Source organism: Talpa occidentalis, unplaced genomic scaffold (genome assembly GCF_014898055.3).
Source record: "Talpa occidentalis isolate TD23 unplaced genomic scaffold, MPIMG_talOcc4v2.1 talOcc4.11, whole genome shotgun sequence".
NCBI classification, from domain to species: domain Eukaryota; kingdom Metazoa; phylum Chordata; class Mammalia; order Eulipotyphla; family Talpidae; genus Talpa; species Talpa occidentalis.
This window is the reverse complement of record NW_023601104.1, coordinates 99,219,700-99,234,665: the sequence shown is the minus strand read 5'-3', so window position 1 is coordinate 99,234,665 and position 14,966 is coordinate 99,219,700. Positions and strand designations below refer to the sequence as shown.

General features: G+C 35.0%; 1 protein-coding gene and 1 long non-coding RNA gene across 4 annotated transcripts in view; one reads left to right on the top strand and one right to left on the bottom strand.

The window, feature by feature from the left end:
• UNC79 (unc-79 homolog, NALCN channel complex subunit) overlaps nucleotides 1-14,966 on the top strand; it is a 229,275-nt gene that overhangs the window by 74,128 nt on the left and 140,181 nt on the right. Inside the window, exon 8 of the mRNA XM_054692786.1 lies at nucleotides 12,466-12,530. Within this exon, the coding sequence (XP_054548761.1) occupies nucleotides 12,466-12,530 (65 nt within the window). The remainder of the gene's footprint in view (nucleotides 1-12,465; nucleotides 12,531-14,966) is intronic.
• The window catches only part of LOC119239444 (uncharacterized), a 46,296-nt gene that overhangs the window by 20,038 nt on the left and 11,292 nt on the right, over nucleotides 1-14,966 (bottom strand). The gene's annotated exons all lie outside the window — the stretch shown is intronic.

Sequence of the window (14,966 nt, the reverse complement as noted above, 5' to 3'; positions counted from 1 at the left end):
CAGAGTTGTTTGGGCACTTGTAGTTTAGGATTACTAGGACCAGAGGAGCACCCTTATTTGGTTTTGTGGGGTCTCTTTTCTGAAATTCCTTTTCATGTGTGTCTTTACTCATAAATTCTAGCTGCCTTCCAGTTCTTCACTCTGACATATGTCTCCACTGTCCCCTGAAAATGCTAACTTCTTACTGGGCTCTGCTTTCCTTGCTACAGTTTGGAAATGTTCCCAGACAGAAAGCCAGGGTGACTGTAGAACTCAGTAAGTGTATGTTTCACTTCCTTTTTTTTAGGATTACAGCCTTTCAAGAATCTATGCCCAATGTGGGGAAGCCAGTTGCTTCGTACATTTTGTTCAGCAAGTAAATCCTGTAAATCCTTAAACTCTCATTGGTTATAACTGGAAATTTCCTTATTTCTTCAAAAAGGGCTTGTCCTGTGTTCTTATTCTCTTGCTGAAATTCCATTAACATGTATGTGAGAACTTTCCCGTATCCTATGATTATCTTTGAATCCCTTTCTCCATTTCATCGTTCTGTGCTTCGTGCTGAATCTTTTTTTTTTTCCGACTTGTCTTTTTGTTTGCTGAATCTTTAGTCTCCCAATTGTATTCTTAATTTCCTTTTTATATTTTTAAGTTGTGGAATTTCTATTTCATCCTTTGAAAAATAGCCCAATTCTCTGATGATATTCTCTAACTTGTCTTATTTTATAAAACATAATAAGCGTAGATTTTTAAAGTCTATTTCTGATAATTCGGTGTTCTGCATCTGGAGATTCTAATCTACTGTGTGTTGTTTCTTTTGTTTTCTAGTCTTGTATGTATGGTTTCTTGAAAGAGTGGTATATACATTAGGTATAAAAACTGTAGCGCTAATTTGAAATTTAGGGTTAAATTATAGTCTTTCAGAGAGGATTGCTTTTGCTTCTGGCAGGAGGTCACAAACACTAGCAATCCAGTAAGGGGGGTGGGAATTGTATGGGGAATATAACAAAGATGAAAATGCATATATTGTGCAAAAATGAAAAATGATATAAAAATATATAAAATAAAATAAAATAAAAACAAAAGAAAACAAAACATCTATGATCCATTCTTGGTCTTCAGTCCTGTGAGATCTGGTCAGCCTTATTCTCAGGGCATGGCCTTTTGTGACCTGTACCCCACAGTGTGGGAGACTTTCAGGTCTCTGCTTCCTTGGTGGCCCCCCAATTCCAGTTTTTGTTCCTTTGTGTGGAAGTGTCTCTTAAAATCTCTTCATCTTTGGAATTGGCAGATAGTTGAGCCTGGCAAAGGTGGGGCTGGCTGTAGATTCCAGATCTTGGCTTCCTTCTTTCAGATCATGGCTCTATAATTCTTCCAGAAAGTTCACTGTTTTTGCTTTTAATCTTGTCTAGTTTTCTAATTGTTTTCACTAGGAGAATTGGCTTGATTTAATTTGTCTGCCATTTCTGGAAATGGAACCCAGACTTTTTTCTATAATATTTTTAACAGTGGAATGTAGGTCATATTTTTTTTTAGAGCTCAGTCTTACTTAAGAATGTCTTTGTTTCTTCACACATGAAGGAAAACTCAGTTATGCTGTGAAAAATACGTAAATATTTCTTCATTGTTTTTGGCATTTAGAGTTGCAGAAGAGAAATCTTAAATCTGTGCAATTTTGTCTATTATATGAATAGCTTTTGTTTTTCTTAGTTCTTGGATACTGACTTATTAATTAATTAAAATATTTTGCAAATACTTCTGTATATGAAATCTTTTACTTGATTTTTGCCTTTAATGGGACGAGTACTTTCAATCTGCAAATTTCGGTCTTTTCCTAATCTTTCTCAGGAAGTTTCTCAATAAATTTTAATAAATATCAATAATTTAAAGTTATTGTTTTTCTTCTAATTGTTTTGGCATATTCAAATTGTTTTGCTATAATTCAATTGTTTTGCTGCAATCCATATGTCAAATGTTTATTTTCTGTGCTGTGTCACCATTATCACCACTATTTTTCTTTTATCTTTTCCATTATATTCTTGGCTTCTCAGGTTGGTAAACTCTACAACTAACTTGATTTTCTCCCCAAATCAGCTTTATTTATTGCTTTGGATGAGGGTTTCTTATTTCATCATTTCATTTTTAGTTTATTTACACTTGTATCTTTTATCCAAATCCATTTGTTACCACTCAGTTAGCGATCATCTCACCCTGAGTTTATGTGACTTTCCACTGTTTTGAAGAGGCTCCGTGTTTTGCATCATTTTGCAGTTGTCACACACTTTCCCAGAATCTTCTGATTAATAGATCATTTTCAGAAATATGTCTTGTGTAAGATTTCAGTATTGTTTCCTTTCTGCTAAAGTATATTTACTTGATTCTTCATTTTTTTCTTTTTAAAATCAATTTTATTGAATTATAATTTTTATACAATAACCCATTATAGCCATGTAACTTGATAACTTTTGACATATGCACATACTAATTTAACCAATGCTGTAATCAAAATGTAGAATAGTTCCATCACCCAACACTGATCTCTTGCTTCTCTTTTTAGTCATCCCTATCATAGGCAATCACTAGTCTGTGTTTTGTTACTATAGATTAGTTTTGCCTGTCTCAGCATTTTATATAGATGAAATAATATGATATGTATCATTTTTGTGTCTTCTTCCACTCAACATAATGTTTTTGAGATTTATCATGTTGGTGTTTCAATGGTTCATTCCTTTATAAAATTGAATAGTATCCCATTGCTTGGATATATCAGTTTATTCATTCACTTTTTTTTTTTTTAAAAAAAAAAGATTTATTTATTTATTTATACAAGCACTGGGTACAGTCAGAAGTGTGGGAGGGTGAGAGAATTCACCAGAGCCAGAGCGGGGAACAGAACAGGCAGACTGATGAAATACACTGCTGAGGGGAGCAGCGGGTGTGGCAGGAGAGGTCTGTTGCGCCATGTGGGACCCTTGCCGGCGGCTGGGGATCAAACCAGTGCTGCAGAAGAGGCTATGGGCAGCTTCGCAGCCCAACACTCAACCGCTGTGGCACCAGGGGTGGCCTTCATTCACTTCTTGATGAATATTTTTACCTATTATGAGTTCAGCTATAAATACTCATATAAAGGGTTTTTTTAAAAAAAATATTTATTTATTTATGCATACAAGAGCTGGGGTACAGGTCAGAGATGCTGGGGGTGAGAGGATTTACCAGAGTGGGGAACAGAACAGGCAGACTGACCAAAGTACACTGCTGAGGGGAGCAGTGGGCGAGACAGGAGAGGTCTGCCGCGCCATATGGGTAGCTCCCTGGCCAGGGATTGAATTTGTGCTGCAGAGGCTATGGATTGCTTCACAGTGCGGTGCTTAACCCTTTGCACCACCAGGGAGGCCCTAAAAAGTTTTTATGAAAATGTAATTTATTTCTCAATAAATTCCTAACAGTGTATATATGATTCTATAAAAAATATTCATACAGTTTTTCAGAAGTATTTGTACCATTTTATATTTCCTCTAGCCATGTGTGAGCGAGAGTCCATTTTTCCACATTATTAACACCAGATGGGATTGTTAGTCTTTTGACTGTTAGATAGTCTAATGGTCATGTACTGGTATCACACTGTTACTTAATTTGTGATTTTCTGACAAGTAATGATAATGAATATCTTAATGGACTTAATATCTATTTAATATCTTAAATAGGACTTTTTTTCAGGTTAATGTACTGTGGATATGTTCTTTCAGTCAGGTACCTATTTTTATATATTTCAAAGAGCAGGAGTTTCAAATTTTGATAAATTTTGAATTACCAATTTTTTTTCTCTTATGGTTCTCTTAGCTAGTGTAAACAAAATCTGTTATGTTTTCTTCAAAAGTTCTATAGTTTAAACTTACGCATTTAAGTATATGATGCTTTTGGAATTTCTATATGTAGTAGAAAGTAAGGTTGAAATTTTGCCTTATATGTCAATTTTTGAAAAAAATTATCCTGTCTACATTGAATCACCTTGACTGTTTTGTTGAAAACCAATTGATCACACATGTGTGGGTATATTTTTAGACTCTATGTTTTATTCTGCTGTGTATCCTTGATTACTCTAGCTTTAAATCCTTCAGAACTGATCTTCTTCAAAATTATTTTGACTATTTTAGGACCTCTGTATTTTCATATAAATTTTACCATCAGCTTGTCTGATGGCAAAATATCTGCTTGTATTTTGACTGAAATTGTATCAAATATATAGTTTAATTTGGGAAAGAATTGACTTCTTGAGAAAAGACTCGATACTGAGTCTTTTGACCCTTGCACATAAGTGTATCTAGCCATTTATTTAGTGCTTCTTTAATTTCTCTCAGCATTGTTTGCAGTTTTATAGATATTTTTATGATTTTGTATGCTATTGTAAATAGTGTTAAGAAATTTAATATTCTATTTATTATCTTATCTAATATATTTTAATGTTCTACTAATTACCTCTATACAGAATATAATTGATTTTTGTTTATTGACTTTATTTATTTATTTTAAAGATTTATTTATTTATTTATAGAAGCACTGGGTACAGTCAGAAGTGCGGGAGGGTGAGAGGATTCACCAGAGCCAGAGTGGGGAGCAGAGCAGGCAGACTGACGAAGTACACTGCTGAGGGGAGCAGCGGGCAGCAGGAGAGGTCTGCGCGCCATGTGGGACCCTCGCCTGGTGGCCGGGGAGCAGCCGGGTATCGAACAGGTGCTGCAGAGGCTGCGGGCAGCTTCGCAACCCAGCGCTCAACCGCTGCACCACCGGGGAGGCCCTGTTTATTGACTTTATATCATGCAACCTTACTTATTTCGCTTAGCTTTTTTAGCTTATTTATAAGTTTCTTTAGTTTTTTTTATGTACATCAGGTTCTTGTATAATGTCTTGAATTTCATTCAATATTACTGATGAGGAAAAACCCAAATGTGTGGTGGCAGAAATTGAACAGATGACATTATTCAAGGGCCTGCTTTCCTTGTGTGTCTTTTCTCTTAATGTTGTGATCTCCAGAACTTACCTATGGCATTCTGTAAGGAATGTGATTATGCTTTCTTGTACATAAAGATAATTAAAATTTTTCTTCTTCACTTCTCATTAGTATTTCTTCCCTTCCTCCTCCCTTCTTCTCCTTTTCCTCTCCCTCCTCGTTCTGTCTTCCCTTTCCTTACTGCACTGGGTCATATCCTATTCAGTGCCGAACAGTAGAGCTGGAACATGGATATCGCTGTTTTTCCCCCAGCCCGTGGGGAGAAAGCTTTCAGGATTTCACCAGCAAATATTATTTTAGATGTAGGTTTTTCACAGATGCTTTTTTTTTTTTAAATCAAATTGAGGAAGTTCCTCAATCTATTCTTTTTTTTTTTTAAGATTTATTTATTTTTGCATACAAGAGCTGGGTACAGGCTAGAGGTGTGGGGTGAGAGGATTCACCAGAGACAGAGTGGGGAACAGAACAGGCAGACTGACTGAAATCTACTGCTGAGGGGAGCAGTGGGCGAGACAGGAGAGGTCTGCCACGCCATGTGGGTTGCTCCTTGGCCACTTGTGCTGCAGTGGCTGGCGATAGCTTGATAGCGCTGTCTTTAACCCCTGTGCCACAAGGGAGGTTCCTCCCCCAATCTATTCTTAGTATGCTGAACATTTTTTTGTTAGTGAATGTTAATTTTGGTTAAATGTATTTTCTCTTATTGAGGAGATCATATGACAATTCTGTTAAGATGGTAACTTACATTAATTTACTTGGCAATATTAAAGGCACCTTGCATTCCTAGGATAAACTCCACATTGTCTTCTGTATTACATTGCTTGATTCAATTTGCTAATTTTTTCTTAAGTGTTCTTGCTCTTACACTTAGGAAATGATATTGGTCTAGTTTTCTTTTATGGTAATATCCTCATCTGGTTTGTTTGCAGAGTAATGGTGACTTCATAAAATGAGTTGAGAAGTGTTTCTTCCTCTTTTATTTTCCAAAGAGTTTAGGGAGAATTTGGTTAATATAATTTACTGGTGAATCCATTTGGTTTTAGGGTTTTCTTGGTGGGAGGATTTAACATTATGAAATCAATTTAATCTATTTAAATATTTTTCTACTTTTTATTAAGTAAGATTTCATAATTTTGTAATCTGCTTTTGAGGAATGTGGGCATTTCATCCAACTTGTCAAATTTATTGGAATGTCTGATATTGATAATTTATTTGTCTGTCTCACCATCAGGCTAGCTGGGGGTTGTCACTTTATTGTAGTTTCTAAGAACTGGTATTTGGTTTTATGTTTTTTTCTATTGGTTTTCTATTTTTAATTTCATTAATTTCTGCCTTTATCTTTATTTTCTGTCTTTTACCATCATTGAATTTTATATCTTACTAAGGTATAAGCCTAAATCAATAATTTTGACCTTTTATATTGTTTGATATAAGAGTTTAAAATATTTGAAATGAATATAATCTTATATATATATATAAAAGAATTTTAAGCTATAAATTGCCCTTTAAGCATTGCTTTAGTTTTATCCCACAAATTTGATATGCTGTGTCTTCATCATATTTCTAAATTTCTAAATTTCATCATATTTCTAATATTCCTTGTGATTTCTTCTTTGATGTTTTTATTATTTAGAATTTTTTTTTTATGTTCACATATTTGGTTGCTTTCACAGGCATCTTTTTATTACTGATTTCTAGTTTAATTCCATCATGATCAGAAAGTATACTCTATGATAAACACTCCATTTAAATTTTAAGGTTTATTTTATGGACCAAAATATTATCTATTTTAATAAATGTCACATGTGCCTTTTCAAAAAAAAAATCTGTTTCACAGTGGGTGAGTGGAAATTTCTATCATTATCACTCAGTCATGTGGTTGGGAATAATGTTCAGGTCTCTATTTTTACTAATTTTCTCTCTGCTTATTTTAGTAGTAAGAGAGGTTTGTTGAAAATGATACATTAATTGTGGACTTAATTCTCCTTTCTGTTCTGTCAGTTTTGCTTCATGTAAATTGAAACTATCATTAGAAGCACACACATTTACATTGTTATGTCTTCTTGATAAAATGTCTCTTTCCTCATTGTGAAACATCCTTTATTACTGATAATCTTTGTCTTAAAGCCTATTTGTCTGATATTAACATAGATATTCCAGCTTTCTTATAGTTAGTATTTGCATGGTATGATTTTCTCTGTTTACTTTTGGCTTATCTATCTTTATATTTTACTTTATTATTATTTTTTAAAGATTTATTTTATTTATACAAGAACCGGGTTATAGGCTAGATGCGTGGGAGGGTGAGAAGATTTACCAGAGACAGAGTTGGGAACAGAACAGGCAGACTGATGAAGTACACTGCTGAGGGGAGCAGTGGGCGGCAGGCGAGGTCTGCGCACCATGTGGGACCCTCGCCTGTGGCTGGGGATCGAACGGGCACTGCAAAGGCTGCAGACAGCTTCACAGCACTGTGCTCAACCCGCTGCGCCACCAGGGAGGCCCTATCTTTATATTTTAAGTATGTTTCTCATAGGCAGCATATATTTGGGTGTTGGTTTTTGAAAAAATTAAATCCTATTGATAATCTCTGTCTTTTGGACTATTTACATCTAATGTGTTGTTCAGACCATTTACTATGTTGATGTAATTATAGATACAGTTGGGGTTAAGTTTGTCATCTTTACTAGTTTCTGTTTGTTCCATTGTCCTTTGTTCCTTTAGTTTTTTAATATCTTATCTTCCTTTGAGTTAATTATTTTAGTATTCCATTTTATCTTTCTTTTGAATTGTTAAAGCTATACCTCTTTTTAAAAAGAATTGCAATAAGGTTTAGGATATGCGTCTTTCATTTCACAGCCTACCTTTAAGTAATATGCCCCAGTTTACATATAATGTAAGAATGCTATGCACTCTCATTTCTGCCTTCCATACTTTTTGTTTTTGTTATCAAATATTTTATTTCTGTATGTTATTAACCTTCTAATGTATACTTCTGTGTGTTATTAGCACAAAGTATAGCTAATATTTTTGTTGTATTCAGTAAACCACCATTTGATAACATGCTAATATGAGTAGGAAGTTTTTTTGTAATTATCAACATATTTTCCATATCCATATACCTTTATGTAGGTCTGAGGTCTCATCTGATATCATTTTCCTTTAACTTGAAGACCATCCTTTAATATTTTTTATTGTGAAGCTTAGCTAACAGTGAACCCTCTTATCTTGTATTTGTCTTGGATCGTCTTTATTTCATATTCATTTTTTGAAGGAAATTTTCAATGGATATAGATTTCTAGGTTGACAGTTTTTTTTCTTTCAGCCTGTTAAAGTTGTCATTGTCTTCTGGCTTGCATTGTTTGTGACAAGAAATCAGCTATCATTCATATCTTTGTTTCCCTGTAAGTAATGTATCTTTTTATCCTCTGGTTGCTTTTAAATTTTCTCTGTATCATTTGTTTTCATTAATTTTATAATGAATTTTGCTATTATTTTTTTTCCTTTTATTTTATCTAGGATTCATTGAGCTTCTTGGATCTATGGGTTTATTGCTTTCATCAAACTAGAAAAAATTTGACCATTGTCTCTTTAAATGCTACCTTTTGCTCCTTTTAGGGTTTTTAGTCACATATACTTTATATGGCCAGATTCCCACAGTTCACTGAAACTTTGTTCTTTTTTCTTCTAATACTTCAGTTTGGGTAGTTTCTGTTGTTATGTCTCTTCTAACTCATTGATGTTTTCTCCTGCATCGTCTAATCTGTTATTAAGCCCATTCAGTGAATTTTTCCTATCAGATATTGTATGTATAATTTTTTAGAAACTCCATTTGGTCTTAGTATATCTTTTATCTTTATAATCATTATGTTCATGTTTTCCTTTGAATATGCTTTTAATAGCTGTTTTAAAATCCTTGCTTGTTAACTTCCTTATCTCTATAATTTATTAGTTTGTTTCTCTTAGTCACTCCCCGTCCCCCAATTATGGGTAACATTTTCTCCTCTTTTTAAATATCAAATAATTTTTGGAGTAATGCTGAACTCATGAATATTATATTGACTGTCTGGATTTTGTTTTCTTCCATTATAGTGTGTTGAAATTTGTTTTGCCCATCAAGATATTGGTGGATGAGCCTGATCCTTTTATGGCTTGTTCTTTGATATGGTTAACTTAGAGTTGGTTTTTCCATGATATTAGTCAGCCCTATTACTAAGAAGGTGTGATGTACTAGTGTCTCTAATGAATTTTCCAGATATCTACTCTGACTGGTTAGAATATGAATATCTCCCATTTTTGTAACAGATATAGGATTTTTTAAGAGTATGTAAACCCTCCCCCACCCATCATTGTCGTCTATGAGGTCCAATGGAGTTGCCTTATACATGTGCAGAAGAGAATAAAGCCAAAGACACAAAAGGACTCTTACTCAGACTTACAGGGCTTTTTCTTTGCATAGGTCCTTGTTCTATGGTGCTCCAAAAATTCAGCAAAATTCAGATAGTTACTTTGCTTCTGTACCCTCCAGTTCTTATGTTCTCAACTCAGCAAAACCATCACACTGTGCTTGTCTTCCCCTTTATAGGATCAAAGTCTAGAAATTGCTTCCAGGAGGAAAATCAGAATGATTTTTCTCTTCTTTCAAGGATCATTGTCCTACACTACTTGCAGATAAATTTGTGAAAAGTTCCAGTTTTCTAGTGATGTATGGTGGGAGGGCAAGTTTAATACCAGTTACTTTGTCATGATTGCAAGCAGAATTCTTGTTTGATGTGCCTTTTTGCTATATTTAAGTTTTATTTATAAGTGAAGGGTAATATATTATTAGTATATTTGCCATAAAGATAAGAGGTGTGTAGATCAGAATCAGTTGTAGTGCTTTTCCTAACTATAAATACATGTGCTATATCCTCAGAGATTTTGATTCAGTAGCTCTAACATGGGTTCCAAGCATCATAATTCTAGTAACTTGACATGTGGTTTTTGATACGCTTCCAAAACTAAGAATCAGGGCCTCCCTGGTGGCACAGGAAGTTAAGCACCGCACTATGAAGCAATCCACAGTCTCTGCAGCACAAGTTCAATCCCTGGCCGGCCCGAGAGAAACCCACATGGTGAAGCAGACCTCTCCTGTCTCGCCTGCTGCTCCCCTCAGCAGTGTAGTTCAGTCAGTCTGCCCGTTCTGTTCCCCACTTTGTCTCTGGTGAATCCTCTCACCCCCAGCATCCCTGGCCTGTACCCCAGCACTTGTAAATAAATAAATCTTTTTAAAAAAACCAAAAACTAAAAATCACTATTCTAGCAAGCTTAAGATAGTGTGACCTTGATGAACTTAAACAGGCATTTTACAATCTATTTTTTAAAATTGAACAAGAAATTAAAGGAGTAGGACTTCCTGAATACTTATACTATCCACATTAAAATACATTAATTTCTGGCACAGCAGGGATCTTTAGAGTCCTGATCAAGTGCTGTGGCTGGTGTACATTTCTGATTTTTTTGTGCTTTGCTTTAACAGTTGTTATTTATTTTAAAAATTATTTAAGTTTTTAACTATCAAGAACTTATTATTTACAAATGATCTGTAGATATTCTCATAACACATAGTTTAAAAAATGGCCTATAGATTTTATCTTTTGTGCCAAGATAAGTGTTTAGATTAGTGGGGAATACCTGTAGTGTTGAAAAGTATTTTAAAATATTTCTGGTCTCAGCAAGAAGAAATACTGTTATGGATTAGTGATGTCTGTGTTGGGCTTGACATTGGAGAAATAGGACACATGTCCCATGTATTTGCAGTTCCTATGTTGGTTAATGGTAGTCTTATCTTCTAGATTCTTTTAGTTGCACAAGAAATCTTGTTACTACTCTGTTTATTCATCTTGACTCTTCCACGTATATGAAACAAATCTTATAGAATGTCTATATTAAAATTTTTCCTTTTTTTAAGGATTTATTTTATTTATGTATGCATACAAGAACTGGGGTTTAGGCCAGAGGTGTAGGGGTGTGAGAAGATTCACCAGCGATAGAGTGGGGAACAGAACAGGCAGACTGACTGAAACACACTGCTGAGAAAGCAGCGGGTGAGACAGCCGAAGTCTACTGCACCATGTGTGTTAGCTCCCTGGTGGGGGATCGAACTCATGCTGCAGTGGCTGCTGATATCTTCATAGTGCTGAGACTTAACTCCTTGTGCCACTAGGGAGGCCCTAAAATTATTTCTTCATTTATCTGTCTCTATTCATTTCCTCTTTCTCTAAAATTATAAGTAATGTGATAGTGATACTGTGTCATTAGAGAAGTAGTCTCTGTTCTGAACTTCTTGTCTTCTTTTTAAGTAAATAGATCCATTGCATATTTTATAAAGTCAGCACTTCTGTTGATTATATTTTTCCAAATCCCAAATCTGACACATATAATTTTTTAATGTTTAACAATAGGATAGATGACTTGAAGTTGGGATATTCCTTGAAAGATAATTTTATAAAATATTTGGAATATAAGTTTGGCATACATCATTAATAATAGTTTTGAATTATAATTTGATATAAGACTATTCTCTTATCTTCAGATTCTTCTATCTTAGACCAATCATAGCCCTTTAAGATTAGAATATGACAATTTAGGAAGTCCTACTTTCAAAAATATCATCCTATTCTTTATGAATTCTTTAATGGAATGTTGTTAAATAAATGATTTGTGCTACAGAATTATCTGGGTGATGATAACTATTAACTGTGGTTCCTGTTTTTTCCTATCCCAGGTTATTGAGCCCTACCCTCATTCTGTGTGTACAGAATAAAAGAATTGGGTATTATCAAACTAGCAGAGGTTTAGCCTGTGGGTCACATGTGGGAGAGACATGCATTTCATTTGGGCAAGAATTTAGTATTTCCTGTCTCCACATTTGACAGGGATGGAGTAGAAAATGAAATGTTGGAGGTTACTTTATCATTGATTTAAGTTACTGTTTTTGACATACTTCTTGGTATCAAAGAATCATTTGTTATTTAATATAGTGAAAAGAGCAGAATGTTTAGAATCAAAAGATATAAATTCTAGCTCTAAATTGTCATTTACTGCTAACTGTGACTCTTAGTAAGTTACTTAACTTACTCACATATGAAATGAAGTTAATAATCTGATGCTCCTGTTCCACTGAGTTGTTGGGAAGATCAAGTGAAACTATTGATGTAAAAACTTTTGAGAACTTACTAATGGTATATCATGGTGAGGTAGTATTATACATATACCACCTTTTATTAGCTTGTCTCTTCCTGAGGAAAATGGATGGAGTTATTTATAATATCTTTGGTTATTTAATTTTTTCAGCTTAGATTAAAAAAATAACTTTCAGGAAGCCTTCTGATGATGGTTTTATTTAGGGCAAAGGGAAATAGTGAAATATTGCTGTATTTTTTCTTAAAGCAGTAGTAATTTCAGTGAGAAGTATTCATCTACTATGCTTTGCTTTACAGCTTGGAATCCCATCCACTGCCAGCATATTGAATGCCACAATGCAATTAACAAGCCAGCAGTGAAGGTACTGTGTCATTAAACCTGGTGTCATAGTGTATTGTTAGCAGTCAAATTATCAAGAACAAATGGCTGAATGAAATGAAGTAGATTACACTCTACACTGTAAAGTGTACTCTGTACACAGTGCTCTGTGGTAGTTTCAGGCACCTCTGTGTTCAATCTGTACTTTGACAGATTGGGTCAAGACAGAACAATGAATAGTGATGTCTGCAGGTTTGGCTCTGAGTTCATAGCTAAATTCTCTTTAGCAGTGAGCTAGTTGTCAGAATAACCATGGTGAAAAACTTACATTGTCCTTAACTCACTTCTGTCTAAGCTAATAAACTAAGGAAATGGACTTTGCCCCTGTTTTCATATGAATACTACAATTTATGAGTGTCTAGTATGTGACTATGTTAATTCAAGAGTCACAGCCAAATACAAGTACAATTGCTAAGTATTAGTACATAGATGTGACTTATTTGAAATGACCGAGGGGTGACGGGACAGAAAACACATGGAGTCACATTAGAGCTGTGGAGCAGTGTCTGAGGGAGGTCATTTCTCTCTTCTGGGGTCATACAGCCTGAACCAGGTGCCTTGACCCTCAGTTTCATTCTTTTTTAAATCATATCAATTTGGTTCTGTCCTGTTATAACCCTGAATATTTGAAGTTGAATGTTAAAAAATGATTACAGTTTTTTAACCAAATTTCTTATATCTGCTGTATATAAAACACTTGGCTGATTAGACCTGTGGCTGGATTTGTGAGGGTTAATTTTTATGTTATGGGGAATAAGAGTTATGTCAAGTGATTAAGAGTTCACAGCTCCTTTTTAGAACTTGTCTCTTGGAAGTTTGTTTCTCTTACAGAGAGGTAGATTGTGAAAGTTATCAAATAATAGAAAATTAACACTATCATTTAGAGAAACAGTAGAAGAGATAAAATAAAATATAAGAAACAAAAGTGTAAAACATTTGGAGTATAAGACCAACTAGTGGTTACCAGGAGGAAAGAGGGGGGAAGAGGTGGGTAAATCATGAAAAAGGGGATGACTGAATAGTGAAAGACAGAATTCGACCTTCATCAGTGAACTTGAGGCAGTGTATACACACGTTGGCTGTTAATGATGCACAATGGGAACTTAGATAATGCTGTCCTGCAGAGTTGCTTTGATAAAAAGAAATATAAATGGAACCAAAAGAGAAATATGAATGGAGTGAAAGTGCCAGAAGAGTGCCAATAACATCATGTAGACTTATCTAACAAAGAATATCCTTTCATATTATGCTTGATCTCTGCTTTCGATGAAGGCAAATGGAGTAAATTTCTATTGGAAAAGAGCAAGCGAGTGTTACCCACTGATGTAAGCAAAACCTTTTCCGTCCAACTGTGCACACCTCTCTTCTGAAATTCCATAGACATTTGGGGTTCAAAGGTACTTTTCTTTGGTATAATGACGTTTTGAGTTAAACACATGTGAATTCATATATTATTCCTGAATTCACTCTGATTCCTCATGGTTCTGCCTGTCTTTAGTTTCTATAGCCAGCCTTCCTTCTTCCTGCTCAACTTACAGCTCTCTTTTGGACCACTCAGACAGCAACAGAAAAGAGGAACTTTAGTCCAGCTTTCCAGTTATTTTTTTTCCTTGCTTTCATGTCAGACCTCATTCTCAGGAGTCCTCTGACTTTCTGACTAGTGATACTTTCTGACCTACTCACAGGAATCATTTTGAATTCGATTTTCTCCCTCTCTTCTAGGCAAATAGCTCAGTCCACTTCTCTGGGCTGGCCTCATTTTCCCACAGGCTGTTTCCTATAGCCAGTCCCGAGGATAGGCCAACCTATGTTGCTTTATGTCATTTTTTAAAAATTGAGATAAAATTCACATAACATAAAAACGAACCATATTAAAGCAAGCAATTTAGTGACAGCACAATCATGAATTCATGCAACCACTACTTCTGTCTAGTTCCAAAACATTTCTACCCTCAAATTTTATTTTCAACACCGCAGTTTTCCTAAGGAGCTTCCTTTTCTGTGTTCATTCCACCCTACTCAGAGAGACAGGGCTCTTGTTACAGCTCCTTGGTTAGGGTCATCCTGTGGCACCCGGGCCTGGCTCAGGGCCATTCCGTGCAGTGGGGGCACCCAGCCTCCTCCCTGTGACCGCAAGACTCTCCGCAGGGCATGAGTGTCCATCATCTACATGCTTATAAAATAACATTAAATGAAAAGGAAATTATGAAATTGTATGGTATGATGCCCATTTACTTAAAAAAAAATGCGTTAATATATCTTTATATTCACTTTCCTGGGAAACAACCACCACCTGTCATGGTCCCCAGATGTCACTCGGGATTGCATCAAGGTGGCAGTTACTGGATTACTTACATTTTATTCTTTCCTTTTATCTGTTTCCTTAACCCTTTATATTGGGCATTTGTTCTGTTTATGA